This window comes from Dermatophagoides farinae, chromosome 9 (genome assembly GCF_024713945.1).
Source record: "Dermatophagoides farinae isolate YC_2012a chromosome 9, ASM2471394v1, whole genome shotgun sequence".
In the NCBI taxonomy this organism is placed as follows: domain Eukaryota; kingdom Metazoa; phylum Arthropoda; class Arachnida; order Sarcoptiformes; family Pyroglyphidae; genus Dermatophagoides; species Dermatophagoides farinae.
The window spans coordinates 607,659-629,305 of NC_134685.1; the positions used below are offsets into that span (position 1 = coordinate 607,659).

Consider the following 21,647-nt stretch of genomic DNA (forward strand, 5'->3'; position numbering starts at 1 on the left):
GGATTTTTGTTTGCCATTGGTGATGCTACTGCTGATGCTATTGTTGTTGTTGTTTGCTAAATGGAAAATAAAATTCATTTAAAAACAGTATTGGAAACGGAATTGGCAGGACGGCAATTTTGATTTTACACTCAACGTCCATCAGCATCATCATCAGCACCGCTGACATGATTTGAACAAGTAAAACTTGTATCCATTGATGATGATGTAGTAGGCGTTGTGGTTATGATTGTAGCTATTGTCGACGACTGAAATTCATCATGTTCGATGTCATTATCGGTGGACGTTGTTGTTGTTGTTGTTGAAGTATTTTTCTTGAATGAATTTGGATTCGTGAGTTGTTTTTCATTATTGATCATCATCATATCAGGATCTTGTTGTTGTTGTTGAATATTATCAGTAAACAAAGGATTAAAACCGGTTTTATTTCGTTTATTATTGGTACGTCTTGGACCAAAATTGAAATTATTCTGTAAAAATGATTGAACATTCGATGTTGTGGTGGTGGTGCTAGTGGTGTTGTTTGCTCGAAATCTATTTATTTGGATGAAAATAGAATCGAATGTTAATGGTGTGATGAATATATCGTTTGATAATCTTACCTATCGAATGGTTGATGGATCATTGACATGTTACCATTATTATGGTTAGTTTGGTTATTCATTTGATGATGATAATGTCGATTTTGATTATGATTATGATAATTATTACGATGATGATTATAATGATGATGATGATGATTAAAATGTGCAGGTCGTTGATGATAATGATGTTGTTGATGATTAATAATGTTAATTGGTTGTCGATTTTCAATATCATCATCATAATCATCATCATCATTATCATTATCAAGATCACAATCAATGAATAGATCATAGCTACCAGATCTTGTATTTGTCGCCGTTGTTGAACGATTCATTGATGAATGTGGCAATGGTAATGATTCAAAACGAAATTCCAATGATTTATCCTCCAAATACGTTTGTGTAAATGATAGATTTTGTTTATGAAATATTCGTCTTTTTTCAATAAATTCTTGAAATTTTGTTTTACTCGGATATTTACCTGAAAGATATTCTTTCACGTCATAATCATCAAACCATTTTCGGAATAGATACAACAATAGATTACGATATTCAATGAAACTGTCGACAACATATAATACTTGGCCAAGCAATGATTTTGAACGACTTTTATCAGCTTTCATGAATTTATCATGAAGATATTGGAAAATCTTTAAGAATTTCAGCTGAATTAAATGAACCATAGCTTACATCATTCCATGGTTCAATATGATCTTTGATACGTAATATTGATGATTTTTTCTCTGAATTTGAATGTCGGCCAACACTACCACCACCATTACCACCACCACCATGATGATGATTATGATTAGTATCATTAAGATAATTACATTCAATATAATCACCATCATTATGAACGGAAATTATATGATTTTTGAAAAAATTTACATCACCAAAACGTTCGAAAAATCCCATTAATAGATAGCCAAGAATGGAATTTTGATAAACATTTTCATTACGTACTAATTCTTTGACAGATTCTTCTTGAAAAAAACGAATAACCATCAATGCTAATGCATAAGAACCGATACCGCCATAGAATACTTGATTCGTACCTTTTGATAAAAGATAATATTTAAGAAAGAATAATAATTTCATCTGATGTGAATTTGGACGAATATGTTCCTTAATATATTGTGAACGTTCCATAACATTTTTTGTATTCAACGTAATGTTTATCGGTAAACCGGTTAATGAATCATTAAATTTCAACAATGGTATTCGTGATAATGGAATAATGTTGAAACGATTTTCAATAATGCCATCATATGCTAAACGTTCGGCAATCAAAAACAGTGTTTGTAATTCATCATTGACAAGATTACAATAGACAACCAGATCGATATCGCTTACAGGCAGATAGGTTTTTGAACTATAACTACCATAATATTTTACCTGTGTGTAAAAGTTTTATAATTTTCATTATTATATTAATTAATAAAATCAAACCATCATACCTGTTTAACGAATGAAAGTTTTTTAATTGAATCGGCTAAACAGAAAAATGTTGCTTTTCGCATTATTTCATCCTCTTTCAGTGGTTTAATAAATGAATAAAAATCATTCAATTCGACATGAATTTTTTCATAAATTGTTTCATAACAATCTTGTTGTTGATGGCCAGAAGATTTTATCAACTGATTTTCATGATTACTATCATTATCGTTACCATTATCATCATCATCGTGATGATCATTTGTTGATGATGATGAACGATTTATAAACCATAATTCACCTTTATATTTATATATCTGACAAAGATTACGTACAACACAATCGGGAAATTTCAAATTCTTAACATAGAATACATTATCCTTACAGGATATACATTCATTATGGCGGCCATTTATTTCGAATGATCCTTTATTCAATGATGAACGTTTTATGAAACTAAAATAATTTGGATGTTTTCGTCGCTGTAACTGCTGCTGCTGTTGCTGCGGTTGATTGTTCGATTGTTCATGCTCATTATTGGCAATAATTGTATGATGATGATATGAAGTTGATGATCTTGGCCGTTGTTGTTCGTTAATTATTTCCGATTGTTCCATAAATAATCCATTATTATTATTATTATTATTTGGTAACGATAATATGATCGATGATTGTCGTAAATGATAACCACTTTGATGGCCACGTGTTGATGATGAGGACGAAGAAGATGATGATGATGATGATGAGGATGATAATCCAGAACCAATGCAATGTCTTGTTTCTTCAATCATATTTTTTTTTTCTTGTTTCGAATTGTTATTCAAACACTATTTTTTTTGAATTGAAAGAGAAAGAGAACGATAGCGATTATAATGATGATGATGATTCAGAAAATCGAATCAAAAAGCAAGAAAAAATCAAAATGAAACAATTTTAAATGATTGTCTTTAAATAAGCGAAAAAAAAATCAAACCATCGATCGTAAATGTTCAAAATCGGAGAAAAAAAAAGAACAAAACATAATGGTCAACAACAATATTGGTGAACTTACCATCAGTCAAAGAGAGTTTTTGTGTGTGTGTGTGATTAATCGGTCATTTCATCATCAAAGTGGTGGCAAACACATCATTTATGCACATGAATCGATTAAACAGATCCACACATCATGGTGAAAAAATTTTTCATTTGATATTTTCATATAAAACATATATAGAATTTTATTATATTTGAATTAAAATAATAATAATCTTTTTTTTTGTTCAAATTCACAATTTTTCAATCAAATAATTAGCATATAATTTTTTTTTCACAATTTTTCATATAATTGAAATGAAATTTTTTTTTTCGTTTTTTTTTTGTTTTGTTTTGTTCAAAACACAATTGTCACAATTGATTAATTGATGATGATTGGATTGATGAATAAATTTTTCGGATGTATATGAATTTTCATCCACTGGTTTGTTTGATTCTCTTGTTCGATTCTTGTTTTTTTTTATATTTACATTTTGTTGTTGTTTGTTTGTTTGTTTTTGGATTCCGGGATTTCGAACATCCAAATCTAGACAAAAAATTTTCCGGAAAATTTTTCTCAAAACTAAATGTATTTATATTGTTGGGAAATTTCTTCCACCAACGATTGATTGTTGTCCAATTTTTGCACAATCTACTTTTGTATCGTTCCAACGATTTTAATAAAGATGATGATGATGATGATGATGATGAAAAACAAATTCAAATGAAATATCTCAGTTTGTGTGTATATGTTGTGTTGATGCTTGAATGGATTCAGCTCTTTCGTTGTGTGTTTATTTTGGATGATTAATTGACTGATGACTGTGTATGTAATAAATTATTGACTCTCTTTGCTTCTTTTAGGTTGCTTTTGGTGGATTCAAAACGGTCACAAATTCTGTAATGTAAATTTTCGAAAAAAAAGGAGAAAATTTCATAGTGAAATTCAATAAATCAAAAGAAGAAAAAGAAAAGAAAAACACACCAATATAATTAACAAGACCATCGCCATCAAGATCAGCTTCACGTATCATATCTTCGACTTCTTCATCGGTTAATTTTTCACCCAGATTTGTCATGACCAACCTTAATTCGGGTGCCGATATAAAACCATCACCATTACGATCGAATACACGAAATGCTTCTTTTAGTTCTTCTTCTTTATCAGTTTCTTTCATTTTTTTCGACATCATATGTAAAAATTCATTGAATTCAATCGTACCATTACCTTTTTGACATAACATAACATCCAAATATTGACATTCAAAAAAAAATAATCATCATCATCATCATCATCACTTACCATCCTGATCGACCATGGTGACCATATTTTTCAATTCAGCATCCGATGGACGTTGTCCTAATGAACGCATTACAATACCTAATTCAGTTGCCGTTATACGGCCATCCAGATCTTTATCGAATAACATGAATGCCTCTTTAAATTCGGCTACTTGTTCATCTGATAGTCCATATTCGGCCTTGAATGATTTAAGATTCAAAGAAAGAGAACGACAATATATAAAAAAAACCAATTTAGAATGTTACACGACAATAATATAACAACAAACAACAAACAAAACTTTTCCATCAATCAATTGAATCGATTGAATGAGATAAATGTCCTTACCATTTTTTTTTTATATTTTATTTATTTATATTTTAAGAATGAAAATAAACGATGTTGATGTTTATAGTGGACACAGAAACAAATGATGAAAGTTTATGTTTGTTTATAGGATAGGATAAATTATTTAAACAAAGATATGAAAGCTTTTTTTTGAAAATAAAAATAAAGTGATGCTTTTTTGGAGAAAAAAAATTGAAACCAATCAACACGGACACGGCGATGAAACAATATTATCCGTTTCCGTCGTTGTACTAGGTTGTAGATGAAAAAAAAAATATTTTTTTCTGGTCAAAAAAAAGTGTTAATGAACTAATATCAACAACAACAACACACGCACACACTTGGTGATTGATGATTGATTGATTGATGGGTATTTGTATGTGTGCTTGTGTGAATGAATGAATGTCACGATTAATCGATCAATCACCGATTAATTTAATCATCAGGTTTTTTTTCTTTGCTAAATGAAAATTTGTCAATTGATTAAAATTTTGAATAAAATTGTATTCTGAAAATGAAAAACAAAACAAAACATAAAGATAGAAAAATTGAATTGATTTTTTCCCTGATGTCAAATTTATGTCAAATGATGATGATGCTGATGATGATGATGATGATGATGCTGACTAGCGATAAACGATGAAGATGATCTTCGAGGTTATTCTTTTTTTTCGAAGGTTTTTTTCAACTTTTTCTTCCTCGATAAACACCACCACCACCAATAACAACAACGAAAAAAAAAATATTCAAAACAAGCAAAAGATGGAAAAAAACAAAACAAAATTATAGGATTTAATTTCACAGCTACAAAAACAACTGAGAGAGAGAGAGAAAATATTCAATTTTCAATTGTCCTCAAAATGATATTTACGTTGAAAAAGTTAAAAAACAAAACAAGATGAGATGATGTCTGATGATGATGAAGATTTCAACTACCGATATTATTGTTGTTGTTTATGTTGATGGTGATAGTGATAGTGATGACGACGAAGACGACAATCAACAATCATCATCATCATCATCATCATCATGAATGATGACAATGGATATATAATGATAATATCAATGTCTTCAACATTACATAGACACACACTAATATAAACAAAGAGACATACATACACACCTACATTATGTGTGTGTGTGTGTGTATGTATGTGTGAATTCAATTTTTAGAATAAATCAGATATATTTTTCTTTTTTCTTGGATGATTTCCATGTACACACATCATCATCATCATCATCGTCAATTGCATTGTATACCATAATAATGCATTGTTAATACTGTATATACAGATACATGATATTTTTTTTTTTACCACTGACAACTGATGAATCTGTTGTTTTTTTTTCGTTGTTATTGTTGGTAGATTGGTTGGCTGGTTGATTAATGTTTGGATATTTTTTTTTTTTTTTTTGTATTCAAACATCCACATTGATCTTATTGTTTGTTCATTTGTTGGCGATGATGTAGGCGCTATGAAATTATCATCATATGGTTGCCAATATAAAAAAACCGTTTTTTCTTTCGAAAATGATTCGAAAATTTGACGAATTTTAGTATGCTTTGTAGTCGTTGTTGTTGATTCATTTGTTCATTCATTCAAAATAGCAGTATAAACTGTTGCGTGTTTTTTTTTTACTTCTTCCAATTCGAATGGAGAAAAAAAAACCTTTGAAAAATCTCCTGGTAACCAATCATTATTATAAACATACAGACACAAACACACACATCGAAACATGAAAACTGTTTTTTCTTCTCAAAATGAATGTCATATGAATAGAATTTTTATCAGATCATTGAGTTTCTAGTAGTAGAAGTGAAATAAAATAAAAATTAGTCACCATAAGAATAAAATAAAATGATAATGATAATTACGATGTTGATGATGATCATCAGTGTTTATAATTATATTCATCGTCGTCGTCGTCGTCTTCGTAATTAAAGAATTGGAATAATTTTCAAAAATTATCATTATTATATGTTGACAATGAATATTCCTTTTTTTTCTTGATAATAAAATGCTTGAAATGAACTGAACTGAAATAAAATGAATGAATGAACATGGATACAATTCAATTCAATTCATTCATTCATCCATTCTATTCTTATTCTAGATTATTGGCAGCAAATGTTTTTTTTTTGTTGTTGTCTGGAATTTTCTTGTTCAATGATTTTTTTTAACAGTAGGTAGGTGTTTTTCAAATTCCGAATTTTATATATTGTTGATGATAATAGGTTGTCGTTGTTGTTGTTGTTGTTGTTATCGTTGTTAAAATTCTTTGTCACATTCCAAATTCCTATTGTAGAAATCAAATAAAAAAAATAAATTATGATTTCCCCAGAGTGATCCCAAATGATGATGATGATCGTAAATTGATGAATTTGAATAGTTGAAATTTTTTTTTTCTTTAAAAAAATGCCAATAAAAGATTTCTTGTTCTAGTCGTCGTCGTTGTTGTTGTTGTTCAATAAATTCTTTTTTTTTTGAAATGATCACCGATAAAAATGAAATATCTTAATTTGTGTATTGAAAGAAAATGAAAAAAAGTATTTTAAACTTTTACGGCTGTCGGGCAATAAATTCGGATAAATACAGAATCAATGACAGTGTGAATTGTTGAGAATGATGTTGAAAAAAAAAATTTTCTCGAAAGAATCGAACATAAAATATCGAAATCTAATAGAGAGACAACAAAAAATTAGGAATCAGAATAGTTTGAATTTTTTTTGTGTTTTGACCTTTTCGCAGTTTAAAACGTGAATGATGATGATAATGAAACATACCTTGTTTCGTTTTTATTTCGATTTTTATTTTCTCGTTTGGTCGTTTCTGGTCGTAACGAGAAATGCGCCGTCGTTGTTGCATAGAATATTCTTATTCAGGAGTACACACACACACACACATATTACATAGGTAAAATGAAATTCGTCGTCTGTTATTTGCCTGATCCAAAAGAACAAAAAAAAATGTTGTATTGTTCCAGAATCAGAATCATCATCATCAGAATAAATGTATGGAAATTTATGGCTTACCGATAATCAAGGTGAACAACAGCAACAGTAACAACAAAAAAAACTGGTAGCAGTTCAAGGTAGTATAGTAGATGTTTGTGCAAATGCAATGATTTTGGCCAATGCCAACCATTTTTCCATTATTATTTGACTGGAAAAAAATAAAAGTTCAGAAATTCAAAACTTTTTAGTGTTGAATTTTTTTCTCGTTTTTTTTGATTAACCAGGACAGGGCAAAAGGAATGAAATGAATTTTCCGATTTCAAGTTTTGATTGTTTCTGTTGTTGTTGTTGTTGTTGTTTTCTGGAAAAAAAATTGAAATTTTTCCGAAATATTTTCTTTTTTTCTTTCTTTATTTCAAACAATACACAAGAGAATTTCCGTCGACACATCATAATCCATGACGGAAATGTTTTTTGTTTTATTTTCACATAATTTCGCCATACATTTGAAACCGAAGAAGAAAATCCCAATTATTTGTCAACAAAAAATAATGTTGTTGATGACGATGATGATGAGATCGAAATGTCAATGAGAATAGAGAGGAGAAAATTGTCGATTTGTAGAAAATTAATCGGTGTGCAAGAATAAAACCTGTAATTCTCTTTTTTTTATGATTCTCGGCTGTTGTTGTTGTTGTTGTCCTCGTTTCGGATACGATTCAAATTTGGATTTTTTTTCTGTTTGTTTGTTTATCGGTCGCTGTATCCTTGGTGGTTCGATCCTGGATTTGATTTGATTATTATGTTTGTTTATTTTTCTGTCGAAATTTCCATTTCAATGGAAATTGTTATTTCATTCTATTCTATTATCATTTTTCGAATGGGATTCATTCGTTTGGAAAATGTTTTTTTTCCCACATACACCATCATTCTTTGTGTGCAGTATGACATTGGTGGTTGTAGTGGTAATTTTTTTTTTTTTTTTTGATGGTGTCTTGTTGTTGCTGTCATCGTTGTCTGTGCAATCAGAATCAATGGAAGAAAAAAAGTTTCAATTTCATTTACCAAAAAAAAAAAAAGAATCGATATGAAAAAGTCATACATGGCAGAAGACGACGACGGGTGATGAAAGTTTTCATTTTAATTTTGTTTTTCATTTGAAATGTTCAACATAGTGAAAGATGAATGAAGACTTTAAATTGTTGAAAATTAAATTGTAATAATAAAAAATTGATTGAATTTGAAATCATACACATATGTAATTAGAATGAAGAACAAAACAATGAATATCATACAAATTTATAATGATGATGACGATGGTCGAATATGATGAAACAAAAATCAAAAAAAAAAAAAATTCTTGCAAATTCAAGATTCAATTCTATCTGTAGGTGTGTGTGTGTGACAGATGAGAATTGTTGGTTCTTTTTTAGATTTTTTCTTTCTTTGTGGTATCTTTCTGGTGTCTACCGGTTTTTCTTCTTTAGTCATTCAATGGTTTCGATTTCGATAATTTCTAAGGAAAGAAAAAAGAAAAAAAAATTAGAAATGGAACATTTTACAATGGTAATGGAAAGTCGAGGGTGGGTGGTGGGTTGATATCAAATGTGCCAAAACCAGCCACCACCACACACACCGTGTAACGAACAAACTGATTCTTTCGTGAAAAATTTTTTTTTGTGCTGATTCAATTTTTGGAATGAATGAATGAATGGAAAAAAATGAAAATGATTCATATGAAATTCATTCATTCATTTATTTTTTTTTTTTCGTGTTTACATTACCGATAATATCAGGTGCACAAACACACACACACACACACCATCGATAGAAAGTACATACGTAGAAACCTTTTGTGTTTGTGGTATTATATTATCATTTTTATTTCGATTTTCTTTTTTCGATGATATCAAAATTTGATGATGATGATGATGACTAATGGAGCTCATATCGTGATGACGATCGATTGTGGTTTTCCATTTTTTTCGATTGTATTTCTTTGCAAAAAAAAATTTCGTTTTTTTTTCATCATCATTTGATAATTTGATGATCAAATGATGAAAAAAAATTTCATTCGATTTTTTCTTTTGCCGGGAATATTTTTTTTTCTTTTAAAACTTTCAATCATGTAAATTTTCCGAAAAATTTTTTTACATCATCATCATTTTTTTGTTTGTTTGTTATACATTCGATTCTCGAACCTATAATGTAGGTGTGTTCCAAAAGTAAATTCTTGGCTTTTTCTCTCTCTCTCTTCACTTCGAAGTGATTCTTTAATAATAATAATTATTATATTTTATCCATTATATATTGTTTTTGTTTCCATATTCTTTTTGCTTCATCATCATCATCATAATAATAAAGTCTATCATCATTGAATTAGATGATGATGATAAATAAATAGAAGAATCACAGAATCTATTATTTAGTGTTTGTGTTTATATTCGTAAGTGTTTTGTATATTCTATATATATATATTGAAATTATTATCATTGTTTTATTTTTTCTATTTGTTTCAGGTGATGTCCTGGTACACACACACACACTACAGACACATTGAATTCTATCTGGTGTTTGTTCAACAACAACAACAACAACAACTACCAGTGTCATCATTGAAGATAAAGACTTTGAACAATAATCATCATCATCATTATTATCATGATGATGATGATAAAAAATTAATATAGTAAATGTAAATAATTCTTTTTGAATATATTCTTCATTCAATATATACAAATATATATTGAGCGCATTAACAATGATGATGATGATGATTAGTGAGTGAGTATACTGTTTCCATGTATTTATATTTGTTTATGTTTTAATAATAATGACTATGACGATGATGACAACGATGACGACGATGGTGGTGGTGGTGGTGGTGCTGGTGGTGGTGATGATCATTGATGTATGTACATACATACACACACACAAAAAAAAACTAAAGAATTCTATAAATAAACCATCATCATCATATTCTTCTTCAAGTGTGTTTCTGTGTTGGTAAGTTATTTCTTTTTTTTTCACTTACCATCATCATCATCATCGTCGTCGTCGTCGTCGTGAAATGAATTTTGTATTAAGATTCACATTTTCTTTATATATTGAAATATAGGTATTATAAACGAAAAAACAAATCTAAATAGTTTCAATATCAAATTCGACGACCTGATTCTCAGACACACACACACACACACGAATCAGCATCACATGGCCAAAAAAAAGAAAAGAAAAGAAAGATTTTTCATTATATAGAATTGAATTGGAATATAAACAAAAATTTTTCACTGTTTCTCTCTCTCTGTTTTTTTTTTCTTATTTTGAATTTAGACCAGATCTTGTACACACACACATACAACCTAATATGATGATGTTGTTGTTGTTGTTGCCAAAAAATCAAAAATGATTTTGTCATGTTTTTTTTTAAACAAGAACACAAGATATCTACTGTTGCTGAATTCTTGTTTTTTTTTGATTATAGAATTTTTTTTTTGTTAGAATCCAGAAGCCGACAAAAGGAATTGATCATCATCATCATCATCATTATCATTGGTTGAAAAATGGATGCCAAATGTTCTGTATATATATACATTTGCTTTTACCGAATATTCGTTTGTGCAATAATAAGAAAAAATCTCCAGAATTTTTTTTTCTGAGGCGACCATGGAAACATCTCGTACATTTCCTTTTTTTTTTTTTTTTCTTGTTTTTCGCCATAAGTAATATTATTATTATGAATTGCATTTATTTTTGTATGTAATTTTTTTTTTCTTTCTTCTTCTTCTTCATTTGCTTCATTTCAGGGATTTTTCTTTGTAATGCTAACACACACACACACACACACACAAACACAGAAACAAAAAGAAGAAAAATTAACCATTGAATTTTATAGCAATACGGGCGTGTTGCCATCGTTGATGTTGTTTTTGTTTGCTCTATTTGTATATGTAATGTTTTCGATATATGTGGTTGCCAAAAATGGTTCGATATTCTGGGCACTAAAATTTCCGAATTTCGGTGTTATGTGTGTGTGTTACACATTGGAATTATAATATTATTTCTCTGCTACTGCTATTTTATTCTTGATAATAATAGATTCTCATTCTACTTCTTTTGGGTTTATAGAAAAGAGGAAAAACAAAATTCTTTCGAATCTTTTTCATTTTGTTTTGTTTGATTTAGTTTGTTCGTTTTTTTTTCTTGTTCATTCATTTCACACATCATTCAATTCAGATATTCAGATTCGAATCCTTTAATTTGCCTGTTTAGTTCATAACCAAAAGAATTGTTTCTCTTGCAACAACAACGACAACAAAAAAAAAGGAATCCAATAGCAATCCAAAATGGTAAGTAATTTTTTTTTCTTCTACTTGGTTTCATCGATTCAATTATTTTCGATCATTTTTTTTTTGTCAATAAATTCTTTGTTTTTTTTCAATTCATCTTTGTTAATGTTGTATGGATTCTGGGAATTGTTTCATTAGTCTGTGGAAGAATTGACCAAAGAACAAGTGCAAAGTAAGTTTCTAACTATATATATCTTCTTCATCATTATTGATTAATTATAATTGATTAAATTTCAATCAATGAATTATCATTAATCATTGAATTCAGTGTTGCGCAAAGCATTCGATATGTTTGATCGTGAGAAAAAAGGCCATATCCACACAAATATGGTATCAACAATTCTAAGAACATTAGGTCAAACATTCGAAGAGAAAGACTTACAACAATTGATCACGGAGATTGATGCAGATGGTAAGTATATATTATATTATTATTATTATTATTAATCATATTTCATCATTCTTTAATCGATTATTTGTACACTCATTCATTCATTCATTCATACAAATGTGTTTTAATATCAAACAATCAATCAATCGATTAATCATAATAATAATAATAATAATAATAATAATAATAATTTATTGATCATTTTTTTTCCTTACTCACTATTTACTCACTACTAGGTAGTGGTGAATTAGAATTCGATGAATTCTTAACATTGACGGCTAGATTCTTGGTAGAAGAGGATGCAGAAGCAATGCAAGAAGAATTACGTGAAGCTTTCCGTATGTATGATAAAGAAGGTAATGGTTATATACCAACAAGTGCATTACGTGAAATTTTACGTGCACTTGATGATAAACTTACCAATGATGAATTGGATGAAATGATTGCCGAAATTGATACCGATGGTTCTGGTACTGTTGATTTTGATGGTAAGTAACAAAAAACAAAAACCACTCAGAAACATAAATTGCCAATAAAATTTTGTTTTGTTTTGTAGAATTCATGGAAATGATGACTGGTGATTAAAAAACAAAAATAAAAATAAACGGCGAACACACACTCACATGATAATAATGGTAACGAACCACATCCAATTATACAACAAATCAAAATCAAATCGATCGATCGATGAACACATGTGCTTATTATTATTCAAAATTGGAGATAAAAGGGCAAACAATGGATGATGATGAAAATTATTGATTATTGATTATTAATTTAATAATTTTAATTATTAATAATAAAAAAAACCACATCAGTTATTTATTTGAAAACTAAATGAATGAAAAAAAAAACAAATTGAATTGTGAATCATCGTCGTCGTCGAGAAAAAGAGAGAGTGTCTGTTTGTTCGCTGTACAAAAAAAAATTGAATTGAATTGAATTTTGTGCAAATTTTGAACACAGATTGGATAAATTGGCAAAATGCAGAAAAAAAATTTTCAAGTGTGTGTGTGAACAAACAATTTTATAGGTAAATTGACAAAAAGAAAAAAATTATCAAAAAATATTTTTTTTTTGTTTTTTGTTTTATTCGACACGGTTAGAACATTGCGTGTGTGTGTGTGTGTTGATATAGTCTCATGTTTTTTTTTTTTTTTTTTGGTGTATAAATAGATAGGGTATTTCAAAAAGAAAAGAGACAATTTCCGTTGATGTCATTGATTGAAGATGATTGATTATTCATCGCATGGCACTAAATTTCGTGATTGTTTTGAGCTATTTACAATGTTTATGGCATCAGAATCACCAATACCAATATCAATTAGACAACCATGAAATCCATGACGGTAAATACCATGTGTCATTGTTTGAAAATCTGGTAAACCACCGAAATAAATATCACCATCAGCATTCAATGTATTTTTGTTACCAGGTGATTGTCCATAATAAATATTTTCATCGACACGTAAACTACCTTCTTGATCTTTTAAACGTAAAACAACGTGATGTAATTCACCATCATCGATTGGATAATCACTATGTACATGACCTTGTCCACTACCCAAATCAAATGTCATCTGTACATGGCTATCATTTATTAAAGCGGCCAGAAAATCCGAACGTAAGCCTAGTGAGTAATCTTCATAATTTTCTGATGGACCATAAAATACTAGCAAAGCATTTCGAACAAATGTACGTAATTTGAATCGTATTTCAATTAGCGTAGGTTGATGATGATCCTCTTTAATGATGATCGATTGAGTAATGAATGATCGATCAAATCGTACATATGATTGACCATTCATACGAACTGAACGTGGATTGGCAAATTGTAACGGATGTTGACAACGTGTACCCGAATAGCCTACTGGACAATGGCAAAAATAGGAATCCTGTTTATAATTTTCACATTCACCATTATTTTCACAAGGCATGGTATGTTCACAGATTCCCTTGATACGTTCACAATGTGGTCCAGTATGATCATCATCACAAATACAACGATATGTTGTTTCATTAAGCTCCAGGCAATTTCCATTATTTAAACAAGGTGATCGTTGACATAAAGAAACTAGGCCACAATTTTCCAAATTACTGGATTCAATATGTTTTCGTGAAAAATCAATATTTTTATCGTTAATTTTCAACTATATTTTAAACAAACAAACAAACAAAAACACAACAGAAATTGAGTATTAAAGTTATTAGCAAATTATTGCACCACAGTTACCTGACTAATACAACCATTAAAATGGTCAATTTGATGATCAACGGTGTTTGGTAATGAAATTCTTGTTCGATTATAACCACCAACATAAATCAGTGTTGCTAGATTCAGTCCAATAGTTTTACCCGGTGTACGACCGTAAATAGTATCCATTCCTTCAATTTGCAATTCAGCATCACGTCCATTACGACGGACAATTATTTCGATCCATTCATGATCCAAAAGAATCATTGTACTTCGAATAATTGCAGCACCAGAACCGGTATCGAAACGAAATTCAACAATTTTATTAACAATGGCCAATAAAGCATAATCACCGGTTCCATTTTCAAATTGGCCACAATATAATAATAATTGATTCGATGATAATGAAAAATCTGGCTTTATACGAATGGCTAAATCGAATCGATTCAATGTATTGGATGGTGAACGCAAAGCAATATAAGCACCATTGTTGAACATTGGTTCCAGAATGGTAATTGATTGTTCACAATAACGACCAGAACGTCCGTATGGACACTCACATTTAAATTTCATAATTGGATCTTCGCGACAATAACCATCATTACAAATACCTGGTATACAGGTTTCAGCAAATGATTGACAATCGTCACCACTGAATCCTGGTTGGCAAGAACATTCATAACCTTCAAGTTTATGAATATTTTCACGACATTCACCACCATTCTGACATTGTTGTTGTTGTTGCATACCACATATATCACAATGTCCAATACCATATTGTTGAGTTGCATTTTTTATCAAATCAAATGATTGAGAATTTGATTCAAATAAACTTATACAGCCAACAAATCCATAATTATTAAATTGTAAACTCAAATCTGTATCGGGAACATTTCCAATATACAATGGTGATGAAAGATCAAGACCGATAAATTTTGCTGATGAACTAGTCGATACCAAGTCTTGGTCATCAACACGCAATTTTCCAATATTACCATTACGTGTTACGCGTATCAGATGCCAACGGTCCATTGTTACTGGTTCGGCTGAACGTATCGATGAAGCCCCACCACCCAATTCAAAATGAAATTCTACATAATAATTTCGAAGGCCAAGTGAAATGAAATCTTCTTTGGAACCATCTTGTTGTTGTTGTCCACCGTTATAAAGGATTAGGCCATCTGGTTTTTCTGGTTTAACGCCGATAGTCAATTCTAATGATTGATGTGCATTCGCCAGTGTTGGTAATGTTAGAAATGATATCGGTGTTTGTGTAAAACGAGGTACATTTCCATCAATCAATACGGTTATAGGAATCATAGCCGTTTGAATGGTTGTAATTCCATTATTCACCATACATACATAGGTTCCAGTATCTGAACGTGAAACATTAGTTATAATTAAGGTTCCATTTGGATATATTCGTATCGTAGAATTGACAGTAGATTCAATAATTATTTTTTGCTTGAAATTAGATGAATTATATTTGTACCATGTAAATGATAATAATAATGGATCGGCCAATTGATTACCACGGAAACCACAATACAAGATAAGTTCAACACCTAATGGTATGATTCGTTTTTCGTCTATTTTAACCGAATTTAGAGTTTGATTATGTTCATGAATTATTATCAAAGATGTTGGTAATGGTTCTGTAGATGAAACAAAAAAATGTTTTTCAAATTTTAAATTAAATTTTTTGAAAGAAATTCTAAAGCTTCTTACAAGATTCAAAGCAGTGTATTATAAAATTAAGGTTGATTATTATCATCCATGGAAAGCAATTATGGACATGTTTAGCGAAATGATTAGTTTTTGTTACATTCAAAATAGCAATTAAAAAAAATAAATGAATGACCAGGAAATAAAAATAAATATCATTTCATACCTTGTATAACGAGAAGATAATTGGCATGAATTTTTGTTTGTTGATCAATCATTGAACATTGATAAACACCGCCATTCTCATAGGTAATACGATCGATTAATAATCGATTTCGATCAATATGAACATTTGATTCAAATTGTCGATGATTTTTACCTTCATCATTATCGATAATTGACCATCTTATAGGTATTGATTCAGGATCATCTTTACCATTCAATAAACATTTCAGTTCTAACGAATCATCCAAATTGATTAGATCTTTATCGGCTTTTATGCGTAGGTCATTAATTAAAATGGCTAATTGAGAGAATGTAGAGAATAAAATTAATTTCTGTGTAGAAGAGAAAAAAAAATAAACTTACGAGCACAAGATTCTTCATCCGATCTATCCAAACAATCCACAATCATATTACAACGTAACATAATATGAATACATTCACCACTTTGAACACATAGAAATTGATTATGGTCACAATTATGATATGTAGGTTCTTTAACCGTTAGAATGATAGCATTTTGTTCGACTAATGATCCATTCCATATAACGTGACAAAAATATCGGCCAACATGATCCATTTGAACTGAACCGATATGTAATTGATTACGAATTATTTTCACATTATTTGGTAACATTTTTGATAAAGATTGATTATTCTGATGGTGATGATAATAATCAAATTCATTGGTAGAATCAAATTGCCATTCAATATCTAAATCTTCATTTGGTTCAACAAATTCCGTTGGACAACGAAGCATTAAATTTGCACCCAAAATAGCTACTTCTTCACGAACATTTTGTGGATCACGACCATCGACAACAATTATTTCCGATAATGCTTCCACACGACCAGCACCATTAACAGCGGTACAAAGATATTTCCCAGCATCCGTATATTCAATTCCATGAAATATTATACGACTTGTTATCGTTTTCGATCGAATACCACCATCACCATCGCCATCGATCATCAAATCATCACGGCGTACACCAACATTATCGGTAACAACAATACCAGTGGGCAGTTCACTATCAATACGGCTCCAAGTAATTTGGGCCATTGATTGCTGATGATGATTATTATAATCATGATTATTATGATGACGATTTAGATTAATATCATAATCATAATAATTATCATCATTTACATCATTATTATGATCATCATCATCATTATCGAGAACCGCCACACAATCAATAATGGCAGTGTCACCTGGGCGTACTGTTTGTAATGGTGGATCAATTTGTATTCTAGGCGGAACTATAGGAAAAACAACAAAAGGAGAAGAAAAAATCAATTAATAAAAATCGATTAATAAATTTCAATAAGCTAACAAGCTAATACACTATATCTATGATCTAATGATTAGATTAATTGATTTTCAATAATATTAATTAATTAATTATATTACCTTTTGCCCAGGTACCTTGCCGTGATCAATGCAAGCAGTATGATAATAAGAGAGGAAAGCAAAATGACAATGACCGCGCTCTCAATCAACTTACCAACGACGGCTAAACGTGCACGATTCTTGAATAACATTTGTGATTGATGTGAATTTGGATCATCAAGATATCCGAGACAATAATAATCACCACTATCCTGTGGTTTCACCTGATCAATTGTTAATGTTCCATTCTCTACACGTGACATATCTGGCAATGATACATTATCGGCACGAATCCATTTGATTATGATATTACGTTTTGTACCGCGTACAAAACATCTAAGTTCAGCCCGTGAACCTGCAGCTACGGTAACAACTTTTTCTTCAACATTAACATCAGGTACAGAATTGAAATTCTGTTCAACAATTAATTGTATTCGTTCTTCAGAATTGCCCATCGGTGATTGTAATGAACAAACATAGATTCCATTATCATCAAGTTGTACGGACTGTATCTGTAATGTTGCACGATTATCTTCAATGGAAACCAAATGCCGTTGTCGTTCTGAATTCATTGTTTGATTCATATAGTAGTTATGATGACCATTGCTTAATTTATGCCAATTAAGTTTTGTTGGCTGGCCACGATGATTCAAACGAACACTAGATTTACATTCTAATCGAACAAATTCATTTTGTCGTACACGATATGGTGTGTTCTGTAAAATTCGTACGCGTGGAATTTCTGGCATTGATAATGATGTTTGTGCCGTAGCACGACCAGCTAAATTTTCGGCACTACAAACATAAACACCTTCATCATGTTGATCAATTTGATCAAACTGCAATAGGCCACCATTAACCTGTGCATTCGATGTGAATGGTGAACCGTCCAATCGACGCCATTCAATCGTTGGTTCCGGTATACCGCCTGTGACTCGACATTGAAAATATGTACTATGCAAATACAAAATAAACATCAATCAATCAATTATCGATCTAAAACGATTAGTTACCTGGAACCTTCACTAAGAACAACACGATCAATTTCAATCGATGGTATTTGCCGCCGTTCAATTTCAACAAAAGCTGATGCATTGCTAATGCCATCTATGTTTTCAGCACGACAAATATAAATGCCACGATCTTCAACTTCCATACGTCTGATGATCAATTGATCACCATCAATTTCATGACGTCCATATGGATCAATCTGATCATATAATTTTAACCACGATATTGTCGGTCTTGGATTACCACTGGCGATGCATCGTAATTCACCACGTTGACCTTGTACAATTGTTTGTCTTGCAGGTTCAACACTAACGACTGGTGGTGATTTCCGTTTTGAACCACTAACAGCACCACCGTTAACACTTAGACGAACTTGTGCTTCAGCCGTTCCATAGGAATTACTTGCAATACATGTATAGACACCATTATTATAATAATCAATATTCGTAATGGTTAATACATTGCCCATTACACGTGAATTATTCGGTAATTGACCAGCATCCAAACCACCTGAATCGGATGAAGATTGTCCGCCAACAAAAATCCATCGTACCGATGGTATTGGGCGCCCGGTTACATTACATTCAAATCTTACACGTTCACCACGTATCGTATCCGATGTAGATGGTTGAACACGTGCCGTTGGTACAACACCATTAACATGGACGTATGCATATTTATGATAATCATGTACGAATAAAACGGTTTTCTTTGAATCTGAACCAGCCGAATTTGTTGCATGACATTCATATTCAGCTTCATCGGTTTTCTTTGCTGATGGTATATAAAATATGCCGGTATCTGGTTGAAATGATGCCGAAGGATTAAGAATTTTATTATCCTGTTGTGATTGTTTCCATGAAAGACGTGGACGTGGAAATCCATCAGCCATACATTTAAAGGTTACTGGATTACCAACATGAACTTCCAGATATTCTGGTTCAATACGAACTTTTGGAGCGAATTTCTGCACCGATGGTCTTACGATAACAATTGTACGAGCTGTAGCAATACTTTCCAAATCGAAACCAGAACAAACATATGTACCACCATGTTCTGGTTGAATATTTGGTATTGTCAAGGTACCACTAGCTTCCGAATAAGCTGGAGGTAATTGTCCTTCCAATTTTATCCAATCCAGATTAAAATATTGACTTATCTGACTAGTACCGGTACATTTGAGCATAAGTTGCGAACCAGCTGGCACATGTTTCACTTTCGGTCCTTCAATATGTACACGAATCGTCTGATGTAAGTGTATTGATTCACAGCGGCTATTCGCTATGGATTCATTACGTTGATAGCCAATATTACATATTTCACAATTACGTCCAGTATAATTTTTCATACATTGTAGACAGGTAGGCAAGCCATCAATATCTAATTTACATGTTGGTGAAAAATTATTTGCCATGGATTCTGAAGGACATGGACAACGGCGACAAGCATCCGGAGTGCCAAGTGTTGCATCACCATAATAACCATCTGAACAACGATCGCAATGATTACCGGATGTATTATGTTGACAATCTATACAATGACCAGTTATTGGATCACAACGATCCGAATGTTGATGGCAACGACAACGAATACATTTTGGTTGCTGATCATGATGATGATGATGATGATTCATATCAATTTCACGAATATAATTTGATGCACATTTTTCGCAGGATAATCCTTCATAAGCTTCCGGGCACTGGCATTGTTCAACTTCATATGCAAATGGTCGTAGATCACCATTGGTTTCATCACCTAATGATTCGACAGCCACATCTAATCCAATATTGGATAGAAATGATTGTTTCATCTGTGTATGAAATGTTGCACGTATAGCAATCATTTCAACGTTGACTAATACATTCAGGAAATCTAAACGATTGGCCATACCGGTAGCTTGTGTTTGATGATCAATTTTTTGCCACATTTCATCTTCGGCTTGTAAACCAATTTCAAATCTTTGATCAAGATTAGCAGGAAATTCAGCTGAACTAATATATTGAAGCATTATGCCGTTGCCCAAAAGAAAAACATCAGCATCATTAATAAATTGGCCAGAATTCTGTACAATATATCTTCGTGTAAAACGTAGACGACCACCATATGATGATAATCGATTACCAAGAAAATGCCGTGGTAAAAACCAATATAATGTTTCCGGATTTGAATCAGGTTCCAGTGGATTTTCATGTAGCCAAAAAAGTGAATAAAAATGTGCTTCATTCGTAGAGAAATTATATGAAATACGATCAGTATAACGAACTGTTTGAAAACGAGTAGCCAATTCTAATTTTGAATCAGCAAAATAATTCTGTGAAAAATCCATCCAAATTGTTGTACGACGTAATCGGCTACTTTGACATTGATCGGTAACACCAAAACAAAAACAAACTGAACATCCATATGGATTATTAGCGGCTAGATTAAAATGGCCATCACGACATTGGTCACAATTATCACCAATGACATTAAGCTTACAATCACAATTCATTATCGTTGCTGTTGATGATGATAATGATGATGGCTGACATTCTGAATTTTTTGTTCCATTACGATTACATTGACAATCAGTGTCATCAACGATCGATAATGATCGGCTATTAGCATCACCATGATGTTGATGTTGATAATAATGATTACCACTACCAATTATAGTTGGACGACAATCATCAGATGTACCATAGGTAGCATTACCATCATAACCAGATTCACACTTGTCACAATATAGTCCAGTTGTATGATGTTTACAATCCTAAAATTAAATTTAAAATTTAACAAAAAATTTCGTTCAAAATTTTTCTACACAT

The 21,647-nt window shown here is 31.0% G+C and overlaps 4 protein-coding genes across 6 annotated transcripts in view; 1 reads left to right on the forward strand and 3 right to left on the reverse strand.

Annotated features, from left to right (window-relative positions):
- Positions 1–3: 3 nt before the first annotated feature.
- LOC124497701 (uncharacterized) lies at positions 4–3,061 on the reverse strand. The gene is given in 4 exon segments (XM_047061379.2): positions 4–534; positions 603–1,231; positions 1,233–1,979; positions 2,042–3,061. Coding segments are annotated over 4 exon segments (2,547 nt in total). The 5' UTR covers positions 2,810–3,061; the 3' UTR covers positions 4–131.
- Positions 3,062–3,209: 148 nt separating this feature from the next.
- Positions 3,210–9,527, reverse strand: LOC124497435 (neo-calmodulin-like). Of its 2 annotated transcripts, none has more exons than XM_075734100.1 (9): positions 9,400–9,527; positions 8,718–9,131; positions 7,694–8,632; positions 7,445–7,604; positions 6,536–7,337; positions 4,660–6,464; positions 4,333–4,510; positions 4,015–4,257; positions 3,210–3,927 (listed from the first exon to the last, which is right to left on the reverse strand). In XM_075734100.1, exons 6-9 carry the CDS (start codon positions 4,660–4,662, stop codon positions 3,890–3,892), a joined length of 462 nt encoding a protein of 153 aa, XP_075590215.1. In that variant the 5' UTR covers positions 4,663–6,464; positions 6,536–7,337; positions 7,445–7,604; positions 7,694–8,632; positions 8,718–9,131; positions 9,400–9,527; the 3' UTR covers positions 3,210–3,889. The 2 variants fall into 2 exon arrangements, with proteins under 2 accessions (XP_075590215.1, XP_075590216.1); XM_075734101.1 differs by having other exon boundaries at positions 7,400–7,604.
- Positions 9,528–11,701: 2,174 nt separating this feature from the next.
- Positions 11,702–13,180, forward strand: LOC124497599 (troponin C). Of its 2 annotated transcripts, none has more exons than XM_047061264.2 (5): positions 11,702–11,964; positions 12,103–12,136; positions 12,233–12,376; positions 12,592–12,843; positions 12,912–13,180. In XM_047061264.2, exons 1-5 carry the CDS (start codon positions 11,962–11,964, stop codon positions 12,938–12,940), a joined length of 462 nt encoding a protein of 153 aa, XP_046917220.1. In that variant the 5' UTR covers positions 11,702–11,961; the 3' UTR covers positions 12,941–13,180. The 2 variants fall into 2 exon arrangements, with proteins under 2 accessions (XP_046917220.1, XP_075590214.1); XM_075734099.1 differs by having other exon boundaries at positions 11,725–11,964; positions 12,233–12,380; positions 12,596–12,843.
- trol (terribly reduced optic lobes) overlaps positions 13,153–21,647 on the reverse strand; it is a 30,444-nt gene continuing 21,949 nt past the window's right edge. Inside the window, exons 28-34 of the mRNA XM_075734087.1 lie at positions 18,843–21,592; positions 17,945–18,783; positions 17,851–17,865; positions 16,803–17,699; positions 16,441–16,737; positions 14,589–16,204; positions 13,153–14,505 (exon numbers count right to left, since the gene is read on the reverse strand). Coding sequence (XP_075590202.1) covers positions 13,594–14,505; positions 14,589–16,204; positions 16,441–16,737; positions 16,803–17,699; positions 17,851–17,865; positions 17,945–18,783; positions 18,843–21,592 — 7,326 coding nt within the window. The 3' untranslated portion in view covers positions 13,153–13,593. The remainder of the gene's footprint in view (positions 14,506–14,588; positions 16,205–16,440; positions 16,738–16,802; positions 17,700–17,850; positions 17,866–17,944; positions 18,784–18,842; positions 21,593–21,647) is intronic.